Here is a 15,724-nt window from a genome sequence, read left to right as displayed (position 1 = left end):
TATATGAATTACAGAATAAAATAAAAAATGTAAAATAGTCTAATATTAATTCATACTAAGCTAAAAAATTATGCTCTGAATGGGGAAAATGCATTTAAGAATAACATTTTTATAAATGTCATGTTAAAAAGTAATTATGTGCCCTCTATTTAGCAAAAATAACTAACTTCAAAATAAATAAAATAAAATAACTCCCCTAACTGCAATGTTGCATATTGAAATATTAGTTTTTATATATTGGAAATTTTTTTCCATGCTAATAAGTAAAACTCCATTTAACAACGACTTGAAAATATTAATATATTGCAATATATATTGATTAATCCCCTACTCTAAAACTTCTTTAAGTTATAATTTGTGTGTGTGTGTGTAGTTATAACAACAACAACAACATAATAATAATTATTATTTTAACATTTTAACAAAATAATAATAATAACATTATATTATATTATATTATATTATATTATATTATATTATATTATATTGAGTAGTAGTAGTAGTAGTAGTATTTTCCTCTCAGTGTATGCTGCTTGGAACTACTGTTGCTTTTTAAAGTTATTTTTTAAAGTTAATACTAAAATTTTGTTAAAGGAGAAGACCACTTCCAGAACAACAATTTACAAATAATTTACTCAACCCCTTGTCATCCAACATGTTCATGTCTTTCTGTCTTCAGTCGTAAAGAAATTATGGTTTTTGAGGAAAGCATTTCAGGATTTTTTCTCCATATAATGGACTTCATTGGTGCCCTGATTTTGAACTTCCAAAATGTAGTTTAAATGCAGCTTCAGAGGACTCTAAACAATCCCAGCCGAGGAAGAAGGGTCTTATCTAGCAAAATGATCGGTCATTTTTTTTCGAAAAATAAAAATTTGTATACTTTTTAAGCATAAATCTCGTGTAGCACAGGCTCTGGGATGCACGTTCTTGAACGATTTGTTCATTTTGAACGAATCTTTAATGTGACTCGGGAGTGATTCGTTCAGTCGTGCATGCGCAACATCCTATTAGGTTCTGTACTGGAATTAGTTCACCTGTTTCGAGTCTTTGGGTTTTTCGAGTCATTCGTTCATCTTATGGGGCTGTCACATGATGAACGAATGACTCAAACCTGAAAACTTGTCAGATAAGAAGTAAGGTGAGCTAATCATAGACTAAAGACCCAGGTAAACAATGAATTAACCTTTTCTGTTTCTTATAGCATTATAGTTTTGTCTTTTGTTTGTAGTGTGATCAATGTTTGTGTAAGCAGTAGATGTATTAGGGAAGTAACATGTAACATTTTAATTATATTTTGCTAAAATGAACGAAATGACTTGAAAAAAGATTCCTTCATTTTGCTGAACAAGACTCAAAGGTCCGAGTCGGTAAAATGATCCGTACTTCCCATCACTACTAAGTCTCTACGAAGTTCATCGTCTGTGTTCTCTGGCTCAAAAAGGTAGAGAATGGCGAATTTTCTCCTACAACTTAAGTTGTACCTTTTGTTTGTAAACAGTGTTTGACTTGCACTCTTTTTTAGTCTTTGCGTGTTCGCTTTGTAATCACTGGTTCTGTAGTTCCGCCTACGTGAGTGCGCATCCCAGAGCCTGTGCTACACAAGCTTTTGTGTTTGAAAAGTATACAAATTTTTATTTTCCGAAAAAAATGACCGATCGTTTCACTAGACAAGACCCTTCTTCCTTGGCTGGGATAATTTAGAGCCCTTTGAAGCTGCATCAAAACTATATTTTGGAAGTTCAAAAGCGGGGCACCAATGAGGTCCATTATATGGAGAAAAATCCTGAAATGTTTTCCTCAAAAACCATAATTTCTTCACGACTGACGACAGAAGGACATGAACATCTTGGATGACAGGGGGGTGAGTAAATTATTTGTGAATTGTTGTTTTGGAAGTGGACTTCTCCTTTAAGTTTAAAAAACAACTTTTCTATGGTCATTTCTCTTCGAAGATCTGCCCTCTTGTGGTTAATGAAGGCATGGCCACTTTCATTAAACAGTTCATATCTAAACTAGGCCAGTGGTTAGGCATTACCAGCTCATACAGAACATCTGAGTTTGGTGAGGCAACACAAGATTTCCTTCTATCTCAAGCATAGATAATAATTTCTTGACTAACACAACATAAGCCTACATGCCACGCTTTAGACAGTAAATGCAGAATAATTTCTGAAATAAAACGATGATACTGCTATGGTCATAGACTTCTAAACCGGTTGAGTTTTCTATGAATCGGAAAGAGGCTTATGGGCTCTGCAGGTCACTTGACTGAAACAGCAACAATGTGCTCTTTGTGATCAAAAGCCAAACAGCACAATGCTTGATATTGCTGAATAAATGTTTGTACTCTCAAAGAACAGCCAACTAGCATTTAGTATTTCAGTAGTCAACACTACAAATAACCAAACAGACAACAATCCAACTATGATCACAACATCTTACAATGCTGAATTTGTGTCTGAAGTAACTGTGAAGCTGTGGTCAACTGGAGCTTATGATTACACTAATGACTGCACACAGACCTACCTCCCTTCAAAGTTAATCTTTGCAGCGAGACCTATAAAGCATGATGGAATAGCTCAGTTCTTTATCATTCTCAACTTTTAATGTTGCTCTAAATTAATGAATTTAAAATGAATGGCCCAGAAGAGCCTACAACTTTAAGAAGAAAGGTAAGCTTTCATTTGACTTTTGAATTTACAGTCCACAACAAAGTCTCTCCACACGATTATCCACAGGACTCAACATGGAAAAGCAATTGACATGCATGTGTTAAAAATCAAAAATATCCTCAAGACACCCTACAGAGCTTCTCCATGGCTCGAAATGGAATTTCATCCTGAATTAACTCTGAACCCATGCTATGAACAACACCATGATTGTGTTTCTGCTAGTATATCTGTTATGCACCTTATCTAGAGCACTAAGAGCAGTTCTGTCCTAGGATAAGTTCGCATTTCAGAAACAGTCTGAATCTGTGATTACGAGGCGTGTAGAATAATAAATAAAAATGTTAAAATATTTTCGACGAGCTGCAAAAATGAACAAAGACAGCGGAGAGCTTAAGGAATATCAACCTTTACTTAAAGATTTCAAAGAACCACCTCAACAAATAAAGGTATGATTAAAATATATATCTTTTTTTCTTAAATTTATAATACATTTAACCAGTTGCATTATTATTATTGTGGTTGTTGTTGTTATTTCGACATATAAATGAATGGTTTTTATTACGTTTTTATTCTTTTTTGAAATATATTTAACATTTTTTAAAATGATTGTTATTGTTATTATTAATAACATTTATTATGTTGTAGTATACTATTCAGCACTAGCTATAATGAACAGTGAAGGACAGGGCATAAAGTTATAATATTCTTGCCTTATTTTCTGTCTTGCAGATTTATTGCATTGCATATTTGCATGTGCATATATTTTTGTGCTTCATATTGCATATTTTCACAGATCTTGACTGTTCAAGTTAACTCTTAACCAGTTTAAATATTAGCCGTGTTAAATAGTTTAAATAAGAATAACTTTTTTACACAGGTTCCCAGTAAGTCTCTTCTTCTGGCTGTCTGGGCGGCTGGCATTGGTGGAACGTTTCAGTATGGCTACAATATATCGATCATAAATGCACCTACCAAGGTAAGAAATATGTGCATTAATGTGATTATTCTTATCTATTTACTTAAGCCCGTTTGTATTTACATTAAGTGCAATATGCATTAGTCACACAGAGTTCAGTACAGTATGTATGTGTGTGAGATGTATGCATGAGTTATTATTGCAGCAGTCCATTAGACTAAAAGTCACATGATATTTATAGTTAATATATCACATGGATTTGGATTTTGGTCCCTTGCACAATTTTGTTACATTCTATGTGAGAAAAAATACTGAATCCTGAAAACCCTTTGATGAAAGCACACATTAATCACTGATTACTTACAATACATTAAGACAATTGTTTCGTTTTTTTTTTTTTTTTTTTTTTGAAATGTTATGTATAAAACACTGTATAATTAAATATGCATGAATTTGCATACATTTTCAAAACAGAAATCTAAACATTCACTTTAAAAAATGCTGGGTTAAAAATTAAAATATGGACAAATCCACTGACTATGTTGTTTTGACTCAGCGGTTGGGTTAAACGTTTAACCAAACCCTCTGGGTAGTTTTATTTAACTCACCTATTACTTACTACATATTTCTTGCTTAAAATGAACCCAAAATAGGTTGTAAATTAGCATTTATTAATGTTTAATAAATTAATATTTATTAATAAGTTGAATTAATAATTCAATTCTAAACAATTTTTAAATTGCTTATTAATAAAACTTCACCTTTTGATTATTGCTGATGCCTAATTGTAATTATGCCAGTCATATAGAAATTTTTAAACAATAAACATTTATTTATTTATTTAAACATTTACCCCAACAATAAAACAAACACTAAATTTTTTTTCCCCCACTAGTCGACATTATGCATGCAAAATATGCCAAAATCTCCAAACTAACCAGTGAATGAAAAACACTAGTTTTGGCTATAGTGTCTTTGCTTTAACCCTTTAACTGTCACAGTTATCCAGACTTAAATTTTTATAATTCATGAATGAAAAAAATTTGTAATATGATTTTAATGTACATTTTCGTTGGTAATGCAATGTCTGATTTTAAAATGCCTTTCAAAGGATGAATTTTGAGATTTTAGGTTTTGAATTGATATAAAATTTCTTATGATTTCTAAAACATGAAAGGGAAAAAGGCAACGAAGAAAGTATTTTGTGACTGTCAAGGATGGATCAGCAGACAGATGGAATTGCAGGTATGATCTCTTTATTGAGATGAAAGCAATCCAAATAGTCAAAACAAAACAAAACAAAACAAAACAAAAAAAGAGAGCAGGCAGTAGTCAGGCAATAGATGAACAGAAAAGATTCCAAAGTACAGGTACAAAGCAAGTGGAAATGAGAATCTTTTTATATAAGGGGTCCAATCAGTGTGAATTGCTTGGATGTGCATCTAATCAAAACTCAGGTGATTTTGAGTGCTGCAAAGTATTCTGGGATATGGAGTCCAGGGCAGCCATATCTGAAGTCTGAGCTGCTTGCTGTGAATTGTAGTTCACTGACCTGACAGTGACAAAGGTCAGAACTCATGTTATGATGTAGATTTTTTAGACCTTTCCAACGATGTATAGTTTGTCATGATTAGATTAGGATTTTTTTTTTTAATATGTTGAAGTAAACTTAGGCGTCCCACAGGGGGGCGGTGACAGTTAAAGGGTTAATTGTTAACCACATTTCTCAATGTTCATATGTTATCTTAGTAACTAACCTACTAAGAATAGTTTTCTTCTGCAGAACATGAAAGAAGATATTTTGTCACAGTGTTTTATTTTTGCTAATGTTACTATTATCCAACTTACAGCTGGCATTTCCTTTCATTCCACACAGTGTTTATTCTCTTTACTTTGTGTGTTTTCTCTCAGGCTGTGCAGAACTTCATTAATCAGACATGGACTGAGCGCTACAACACTGAAATCTCCACACAGGTGCTCACTCTCCTCTGGTCCACCATAGTGTCCATATTCACTCTCGGTGGACTTGTGGGAGCGTCTGTGGGGGGAACTCTGGCCATTAGATTTGGAAGGTGAATTGAAGTCAAAAATACTGTACAGAACATATGTGATGGATGTAATCAAACATGCAAAACTGGGGGAATCAAATGTTGAGATGCCCTGTTGAGATAAATTTTTCATCTTTTTTTAGGAAAGGGACATTATTGTTCAACAACACTTTTGCTCTGTTGGCTGCTTTCTTCATGGGCTTGAGTTATCCTGCCAGCTCTTTTGAGCTTTTAATCGTTGGACGTTTTTTGACGGGAGTAAACGCAGGTATCTCAAGTTTTGAGAACATTAAATTAGTGATGGTTGAACAGTTGTGTGTTATTATTATTATTTTTTTAATAAACATTAACATTTTACACCACCTTTCAAAAGTTTGGGGTTAATGAGAGCTTTTTTTTGGTTTTAAATTAATACTTTTAGTCAGCAAGAATGGTTTAAACTGATCAAAAGAGTTAGTAAAGACTTAAATTATTCTATTTCAAATAAATTCTGTTCTTTTGAACTTTCTATTCACTGTTCAGAATCCGCAATAAATGTATCAGGGTTTCCACAAAAAAGCACAACTGTCTTTAACATTAATCATTAGACAACATGAGAAGCAAATCAGTATATTAGTATGATTTCTGAAGAATCATGTGACACTGAAGACTGGAGTAATGATGCTGAAATTTCAGCTTTGCATCACAAAATAAATTTCATTTTTTTCATCTAATGTTATCAATGAACAACACTGCACAAACACTTTAAACAAAAATTTGTCAGATTTATAATAATTTAATTTAATATTTTTCAGTTTCTTTTGGATAATCAGTAAAGTAAAGAAAAAAACAATCCCACAACAGCAAAAAAGCTGTACCTGAAATAAATATGTGCAAAGTAGTTTCAGGGTAGTCACAGCATTTTTGAATTTCTGTAATGGAGAGATTTTGTTGGTGTTTTTATGTTAAATTGCATGTGCTTTTCCTCATTTGTATGTATCTGCTAAATGACTAAATATGTAGTAAATGAGAAGCATTTTGAATTAATTAAGTTACAAAACATTATATGCATTTGTTTGTGATCTCATAACTAACATCTTATTTAAAATGACAGGTATCGCAATATGTGTTCAGCCTTTGTATATTGGTGAGATCGCACCTAGAGCTCTGCGTGGTGCTATGGCGATGGGAACTTCCATTTTCATCACCGGAGGGATCCTAACAGGACAAGTGATTGGCCTCAAGTAAGAAAAAAAACAGTAAGATATATATATATATATATATATATACACACAATACGAGGAAGGTCAAAACTGGTTTGATCTTCACATGGTGTGAAGCATGTAGAATAAAATAGATTACTCTTATTGCACCTAAACATAGCTCCTAAAACCTCAGTAAAGATGTTAAGACTCATGTTTTGTGTGTTTTTGTGTGTGTGTCAGTGAGCTGTTAGGTAAGGAAGCGTACTGGCCCATCCTCTTGTCCACCATCTGTATTCCAGCCATAATGCAGCTGCTGACTCTGCCCTGGTTCCCCGAGAGCCCTCGCTACCTGCTCATCGACCGCGGAGATGACGTCGCGTGCAGAAAGGGTACAGGAGGGTTTAATAGCCATGTTTACAATTGCACAATATTATTTGATTACAGAAGCTGTTGTCAGGCTTTTCAGGATCTGGTTAGATATACCTGTTAATTCACATTTTTAAACGTAATGTTAAAATGAATTCAGTATTTTTTTTTTTTTTTTTCAGTTAATGGATTGTCCGTTAAAACACACTTCTGTTCAAGCGTTTAGTAAAATTTATAGTAGGGCTGCCCCCAGCAGTCGACTAAATGGTAGTCGGCAAAAAGAGGTTTGGTCAACCAAAATTTTATTAGTCGTAGAAAAAAAATCCACAGGAAGTGGCAAAGTCATGCAGACTGTGACTGACAGACCATTAATGGCTGGTCTACGTGGTATTATAGTACACTGAGCAGGACATCCAAATGCTCACCAATCATTCATCGACCTCAGATATGGCTTTTCATCTAAAATATGTATTAGTAGCAACTTTACTTGGCCACTCGGTCTAATGTTAACCTAGAAAAATGTGCACTATTCAAGAGTGTGGAAGCTGAATAGGAGCGCAGTCCCTGCATGACAGATGGAGGCGCCGGTGCGGTCACTTGCTCTTAAAATACTCCGTCATTTTTGGTCATACAGACAAGAGTAATACATCTTTTGAAACTGTAAGGACATTATGTTTATTTGTATGCACTCAGAATAACAACGAAACGTTGTGCTTTTGTAAAATAATAGAAGCAAACAGAATGTGCTTTCTGCCATCTTGGTCTCTGTTAACTTGAGAGCGAAACTTTGAAACTCCGTGTGTACTTGTCTTACAGACACTAAATATATAAGCTATCTAGAGAGTTAAATTTCTACTTTTAAATGAACCAATTCAAGTAGAAAACAACTATTCTATGATTATGTAATCCATATGAAACATGCATGCAGTCACATCACTACGGAGATGACGAGTCAGTGTCGCCGACTTCATCTCTTAAAGGAGAAGTTCACTTCCAGAACAAAAAATTTACAGATAATATACTCATCTCCTGGTCTTCCAAGATGTTCATGTCTTCTTTCTTCAGTTTGATAAGAAATTATGTTTCTTGAGAAAAAGATTTCAGTTTCAGTTACAAAGTGAACATGCAGAGAAAAAAAAGGTACAAAAAAAGGTAAAACAGCGATGTATGATGATTTTAAAGTGTTGAAGATGAAAACGAGATGGGAGTTTTTCGACCTAACCTAACTCTGTTGACCCGGATTACATGCATGCGCATCGCAGAGACAAGACAAGATGAGCATTTGGGGTTAAAGAGTGTTACGAAGTGAGGGAGACGGGAAGCGGGTGGATCCATCTGCATAACTTTATTGTGAAGAGACATGGTCAAAAACAGGCAGGGTCAGACATCGGCAGACAGGTATGTAAGAGCAAGACAAAAGAGTAATCCAGAACAGGCGAGGGTCGGTCAACGGCGAACGTAATCCAAGGGGCTAGGCAAAAAGGGGTAATCCGATTAAACAGGCTAGAGATCCAAAGGGCAGGCAGCGAAAGACTAAACGAGAGAACAAAGCGTAGAAACAGGACTCGAACGACTAGATAACTAACAAAGGCTCTGTACGAAAGTTAACACAATACAATACTTGGCGAAATGCAAGAGGAAGTCCAAGGCTTATATAGAGTCTCTGATTGGATGCGGGTGATCAGCGCAATGGATGATGGGAAATGTAGTCCGGGGTGTGGTGCAACAGTCTGTGTAATGTAAATGTCAATGGAATGAGAGGGCGACATCTGGTGGTGAGCGGACCGAAGGTCACCGGCCAGATTCGTGACAAAAAGTCCATAAATTATCAATTTGTTTCGAAATTTGCTGATTGTTTCGCTAGATAAGACCCTTCTTCCTTAGCTGTCATCGTTTAGAGCCATTTGAAGCTGCATTTAAACTGCATTTTGGAAGTTCAAACTTGTTCAAACAAATGCTTAACCCAGCCTTCTGGGTAGTTTTCTTTAACTCAACTATATTAATTTCCAACCTATTTTGGGTTAATTTTAAGCAAGAAATACAATACTTTTTAAACAATAGCTGAGTTAAATTAAACTACCCAGAAGGTTGGGTTAAACATTTACTGGGTTGTTTTTAACTCAGCATTTTTTAGAGTTTGTAAAATTATTTGATCAAAATTACAGTAAAAGCTGTAATATTGTGAAATATTATTACAATTTAAAATAGCTGTTTTATATTTGAATATATTTTAAAATATAATTTATTTTTGTGACGCAAAGCTGAATTTTCAGCATCATTACTCCAGTCTTCAATGTCACATGATCCTTCAGAAATCATTCTAATATGCTGATTTACAGTTCAATAAATATTTCTTACTGTAATATACATTAAAAATGCTTATTTAATATTTCTGTAAAATTTGAAATAAAAAAAAAAAAAACAGCATTTATTTAAAATCTGGAAATCTATAAATCTTTACAGTAACTTTTGATCCATTTAATGCGCCCTTGCTGAATAAAAGTATTAATTTATTGTAAAGAATATCTTACTGAATTAACAAACAAACTTAACTGAGTTGAGCATTAAGAGTTTTTAAATTTTATTGTTAAAGTTACATGATGATTTAAATAGTTTATGGAAAATGACAGATTTAAATATCAACTATTTTCTACAAACCAATATGCTTTATGTAATGAATTCAGAAACAGTGCCAGGTTAGTCTGAATGGCATATTTTAATAAATATATCGAAGAAGATAAAATAATTAACCAACAACCCAGGTATACAAACCACCATTAAAAATGACTAGGCAGAAAAGCTCATTGTTCCCTGCTTGTTTTTAGCTGTTTGTCTGGCAAGTATAAGGTCACGAGTCACATTCAAACCCATGATTCCATTGAAAGAAAGATGGTGTTGTCATCTCAGCTGCATATAACCACAAAATCAGAGTGTTTAAAAGACTGAAGCGTAAAATCTCATTGAAATGATCACACTTGAACGGATGTCATGATGCGAGCACTCTGTCGGGAGCTAAATCCAACCCGCTGAGTCGTAACCAACAACAGAAGCGAGGAGAAGAGAATCTCGTGAGTAAAGGAATGTTATGCCCTTTGCCACTTTCTTTCAGCTCTAATGTGGTTCCATGGCCCGGATAAATACCACGGAGAAAAGGAGGACATGGAGACAGAGAGGATCAGTGCCCTTGGAATTAAACCCAAAAAGCCCTGGGAGCTTTTTACGGATACCAGTCTTCGCTGGCAGCTCCTGACCCTCTTCATGATTCACACTTTCCAGCAACTCAATGGCATCAATGCGGTGTGTATCACAACCAGACACACAGAAACAACAACTTCACATTAGAGATTTGAAATGTAAAAAGATTAGTCTTGACTGCTGATGTGTGCACTGATAAAACAAAAAAAACACCTCCCTCCAAAATGGCATGTGATTGGCCTGCTGTGGATTAAACCCTGATCTTTTCTCAGAACAAATGAATATTAAAGAGAAAAAAAAAGGGAAAAAAAAATAGAAATGTTCAGATTTTAGCTTTGAAGCTGTGACATTTACTTGAGCTCCCATAATTGGTATGAAAATGATTTTGCACACTTAAAAGCTTTTACAGAGAGACATGTGAGATACAGTAACGTTAGAACTGCAAAACCAATAGTGAACCATCTCATAATTATGAGATAAAAAGTCGAAATTATGACGTAAAAAGTCAAAATTATGACATACTTAAGTCACAATTACGAGATAAAAGTCGAAATTATGACATAAAAGTCGAAATTATGATATACTTAAGTCACAATTACAAGATAAAAGTCGAAATTATGATGTAAAAGTCGAAATTATGACATACTTATGTCATAATTATGAGATAAAAAGTCAAAATTATGACTTAGTAAGTCAAAGTTATTATTTACTCAAGTCATTACGAGATAAAAAGTCGAAATTATTACTTACTAAGTCAAAAATATGACTTTAAAAGTCATAATTATAAGATAAAAATTTGAAATTATGAGTTATTTAAGTCATTACAAGATAAAAAGTCGAAATTATGACATACTTAAGTCATTATGAGATAAAAAGTTAAAATTACGATTTACTTAAGTCATTATGAGATAAAAAGTCGAAATTATGATGTAAAGAGTCCAAATTATGACATACTTAAGTCAGAATTACGGATAAAAAGTTGAAATTATGACTTACTAAATCAAAATTAGGACTTTAAAAGTCATAATTATGAGATAAAATGTCGAAATTATGATTTATCTTATTCATTACAAGATAAAAAGTCGAAATTATGACATACTTAAGTCATTACGAGATAAAAAGTCGAAATTTTGATGTAAAAAGTCAAAATTATGACATACTTAAGTCAGAATTACGAGATAAAAAGTTGAAATTGTGACGTAAAAAGTCGAAATTATGACATACTTAAGCATGTTGTGCTTTATGTCTCTTGTTTTCCTGAGCAATTAAGCCGAAATGTTGCTAATGTGACCGCATCTAACAAGAGATCTTCAGATCTTCAGATCTAATGTGTACCAATGCCACTGTATTTATGTCTTTTCTCCCATTAGATTTATTTCTATGCAGACTACGTGTTCAACCAGGCGGGGATTCCAGCTAACAAGATTCCGTACGCTACAGTGGGAACTGGAGCTTGTGAGTGCATCACCGCACTGACGTGTGTAAGTCTGAAATTTGTCATCATACTTGCACAAAAATTCTTTTATCCCATTCATGACACAGAGCATAGAAATCAATTTAATTGGTAGGCTTTTGGTACTGTATATTATGCGCATTTGTCATAAAATTGTTTAGCTAATGCCTGTTGATCCAAAAAGCATGCCCCACTTGGCTAATCACATAAAAGTAAATCACATCCTGAATCAGATTTTGAAAGGTGTTTTTTTTGTCACGTCAGGTCTCCTTATTTGTATTTCAAAGCAGCTTCATAGTAATAAACAGGAAAATAACAGAAACAAAGTAGCAAACTCTTTCAAATATGAGACAAATTCAAATTCTTCAAAGTTCTGAAAAGACAATAGTGTCATTATTCAGCTCCAGTCAGTTCAGTGTTGGTTCAGATTCCTTCAAATAGCTGCATAAAGTTCATCAATTATGAAACAAATTCACTTCAATTGTAAGCAGCTCTACAGAAGACAGTAATATCATTATTCTGCTTGAGTAAGTTCACAGTTGATTCAAACTGATGTGTGTGTGTTTGTGTTTAGGGTCTTCTCATCGAATCTTTGGGAAGAAGAGCTCTGATTATTGGTGGATACACTCTCATGAGCGTGTGCTGTGTCTGTTTCACCATCACCCTCACTTTTCAGGTCAAGTGACCCAATACCTGCTGTTTTTTCTCAATATATTTATTTTGTGCACTGTGCCAATATTTCATTAACGTATGTCGCTTATAAAAATGCCATAAAGTGTTCTTAATTTTCAAACATTTGAATGAATGCAAATTTATTGATGTTTATTTGGTGTTTCTGCCTCACAGGAGTCCAGCCCATGGGTTCCCTACCTTAGTATGGTCTGTGTTTTTGCCTTCATTCTCAGTTTTGGCCTTGGACCAGGTAAATGAGTGAGCAAAAAAGAAAGAAATGAAGGAAAATTACACGTTTTTATAAACGTTTTAACATTAAAGGAATAGTTCACCCATAAATAAATATTAGTTGAAAATGTACTCACTCTCACGCCAGCCATGATGGGATTGTTTAATCATCTGAATAGATTTGGAGAAATTTAGCATTACATCAGTTGGTCAACAATGAATCCTTTTGAGTGAATGGGTGCCATCAGAATGAGAGCCCAAACAGCTGATAAAAACATCACAATAATTCACAAGTAATCCACACCACTTCAGTCCATCAATTAATATCTTGAGAAGTGAAAAGCTGTGTGTTTGTAAAAACAAATCCATCATTAAGGCATTTTAAATGTTGCTTCCAACTAAAAGAGTTGCTATCAATAAAATTGCTTTCGCCAAAAGTCATCTCATTGGAATCAGGAGAGAAATATGCAGAGATCAAGGACTGTTTACAAGACCAAACAGTCCAAAACTGCTATAAATAAATATATTGGTGGATTTTGATGTGAGAGAATAACAGCAGATGGACTTTTTCACTGGAGGAAGTGTTAATATGGGTTATGGAGTCATATTTTTGCCAGATCCAAATTAAAACGCCTTAATGGTGGATTTGTTTTATTACAATCATGTATCTTTTCACTTCACAAGATGTTAATTGGTGGAATGGAGTGGTGTGGGTTTCTTGTGAATTTTGGTGATGTTTTTATCAGCTGAATGGGCGATACCCATTCACTGCAGAGGATCCACTGGTGAGAAAAGTGATGAAATGCTAAATTTCTCCAAATCTATTCTGATGAAGATCCATCTACATTTTGGATACCCTGAGGGTTTCACCAAATCCATATACACACCTGTATTATTATATCATGGTGCACTGGCACACACACTAGCTCGATCAGTAATATAAATGTGCTTTGTGCTGTAGGTGGTGTGACAAATATTTTAACAACAGAGCTGTTTACCCAAACTGATCGAGCTGCTGCGTACATGATCGGCGGCTCTATCAACTGGATGGCTTTCTTCTTCATCGGCATGATTTTTCCATTTATTGTGGTATGTATGAGCATCTTCTTTCCCTTCTATTGAGATGTAGTTTTTTATTACAGCAATTGAATTTCTCCAAGATACAGGACGTTATTTACCGTGCAGATTATGTAAAAACAATCAAATGGTGATATTTGTTAATTTCTTTTTTTATTAAAAACAAAGTAGAATATAAGTGTTTTGTTTTTAACAAACTTTTCTTTCTCAATTTCTCTCAGAATGGACTAAAGCAGTACTGCTTCCTTGTTTTCCTGGTTATCTGTTGCTTGGTGGCCACTTACATCTTCTTTGTGGTCCCTGAGACCAAGAACAAGACCTTTCTGGAGATTCAGAACGAGTTTCACTCTAAAAAGAAGCTCGTTGCTGCCAATGGTACCGAGGGCCCTCTACTGTCCACACCGATGTAAAACACACAATACATTTACAAAGCACTGTGTTTTAAAGGGCTTTATAATGTCTGTGTACTTATGTATCAAAGTGCCAAAATACCTGGAAATGTAAAACCAGAAAAGATCTATATAAAATTTCTAATTTGCGACACAGACACCGCACTACATCATGTGCCTTCAAAATGAATACTGCCTTTTACATCAAGGAAAGTCACATGATGGGAGGGACTTTGGATGAGTTTTATACAAATGAATATGGTTTAAACTACTATGCAGAAATAGGCTACTATAAAGAACTATTCAGAATCTGGTTTCTGTCATTCTTTTTATCACTAATTCTGTAAAATGGATCCATATGATCTTAAGCAAGAAACATGTCATAAAATCACTGAATGAATCATGCTTCAATTTATTTTCATGTCAACAACAGTTTTGGCAATAAAGGAAATGTTTGCACAATATGCTTGTTTGTATCTTTCACAGTCAGTATTTTTATTCTTAACATTCTTACAGTTTGCAAATACTTTACAAGCACTAAAAACACAGGGTGAATCAAGCATGAATTCACTTCATTTTAAAGTCAACAAACATTTTGTAAAAATTATGATAAACATTTTTTTTTCACAGTGTATTATAGTTTTCACAGTTCTTTTCGCATTCTTACCATCCTTAACATATTTTAAAGGTTTTCTAATTTATTTTTTATTAAATAATGATTAAGTTCCACAGGTTTTTAAATATATTTTAGTTATTCTTTTTTTAATTGATGCTCGAACAAATACACAACAAAAGTGTCAAGGGTATACATTGAAAAATACAAAAAAAAAAATAATAATAATTTTATACATGTATATATAAAAACAACAAATATGAAAAAATAAAACAAATAAAATAATGAAAGTCCTTGCTAAATCACAATAACTTAAATGTACTAAATAAGAGCTTTTACAGCTTTTTAGTTTGTACTTTCCTTAACTGTACTTATATAATTAATACCTCAAATATCAAATAAATAAATAAATGAGTAATTAAAAAAATAATATAAGACGTCTGTAATGCAATTATATAATAAACATGATAATATAAGCCTCACTTCTTGTCATAGTTCAAAAAGCCAAACATTAATATGTTCATATCGTAAAATAAAGTTGCACAACACTTTGTCATTTATAAATGTAAAAACATCCCACCATAACTTCTTTGTATATTGACAATACCAGAAAATATGAGGTACACTTTCTGGTTTAATGAACAAAATGATCAATATCTATACCTTAAATCTGGTTTTAAAATATTTAAATTCCTCAGACGTCAATTACGCAGCGCCTTACGTATAACGCGATGTCACGTTGTATGTGTTGTTTTTCTCAACGCTGGTACGGATCGACCAATCACCGTCGTTTATAATTACTTAGTTTTTTTCAAATATATCATCTTATAGCGATTACAAGCACAATACCTATTGTTTTTTAGTTATAAAATCATTTAAATTAATATATTTAAAATAATATACTATTT

At 33.5% G+C, this 15,724-nt stretch overlaps 1 protein-coding gene across 2 annotated transcripts; it reads left to right on the top strand.

Moving 5' to 3' along the window:
- Positions 1–2,556: 2,556 nt before the first annotated feature.
- On the top strand, positions 2,557–14,657 carry slc2a11b (solute carrier family 2 member 11b). Of its 2 annotated transcripts, none has more exons than XM_051108856.1 (12): positions 2,557–2,675; positions 3,553–3,651; positions 5,503–5,663; positions 5,783–5,907; positions 6,733–6,862; positions 7,064–7,212; positions 10,299–10,486; positions 11,755–11,865; positions 12,412–12,513; positions 12,684–12,759; positions 13,699–13,826; positions 14,036–14,657. In XM_051108856.1, the coding sequence occupies exons 1-12, from the start codon at positions 2,637–2,639 to the stop codon at positions 14,222–14,224; spliced, it is 1,497 nt and encodes a 498-aa protein (XP_050964813.1). In that variant the 5' UTR covers positions 2,557–2,636; the 3' UTR covers positions 14,225–14,657. The 2 variants fall into 2 exon arrangements, with proteins under 2 accessions (XP_050964813.1, XP_050964812.1); XM_051108855.1 differs by lacking the exon at positions 2,557–2,675 and adding an exon at positions 2,723–3,121.
- Positions 14,658–15,724: the final 1,067 nt, after the last annotated feature.

This window comes from Labeo rohita, chromosome 5, assembly GCF_022985175.1.
Source record: "Labeo rohita strain BAU-BD-2019 chromosome 5, IGBB_LRoh.1.0, whole genome shotgun sequence".
Taxonomy (NCBI): domain Eukaryota; kingdom Metazoa; phylum Chordata; class Actinopteri; order Cypriniformes; family Cyprinidae; genus Labeo; species Labeo rohita.
The sequence above is the reverse complement of the archived record's forward strand: the minus strand, read 5'-3'. Positions and strand labels throughout refer to the sequence as shown.

Bases quoted from the DNA above. Each gene is read 5' to 3' on its own strand.
- slc2a11b (XM_051108855.1), top strand. From the start codon at position 3,014: ATGTTAAAATATTTTCGACGAGCTGCAAAAATGAACAAAGACAGCGGA. The intron at 3,122-3,552 runs GTATGATTAAAA...TTTTTTACACAG, and splicing joins AACCACCTCAACAAATAAAG to GTTCCCAGTAAGTCTCTTCT. The intron at 12,514-12,683 runs GTCAAGTGACCC...TCTGCCTCACAG, and splicing joins CCATCACCCTCACTTTTCAG to GAGTCCAGCCCATGGGTTCC.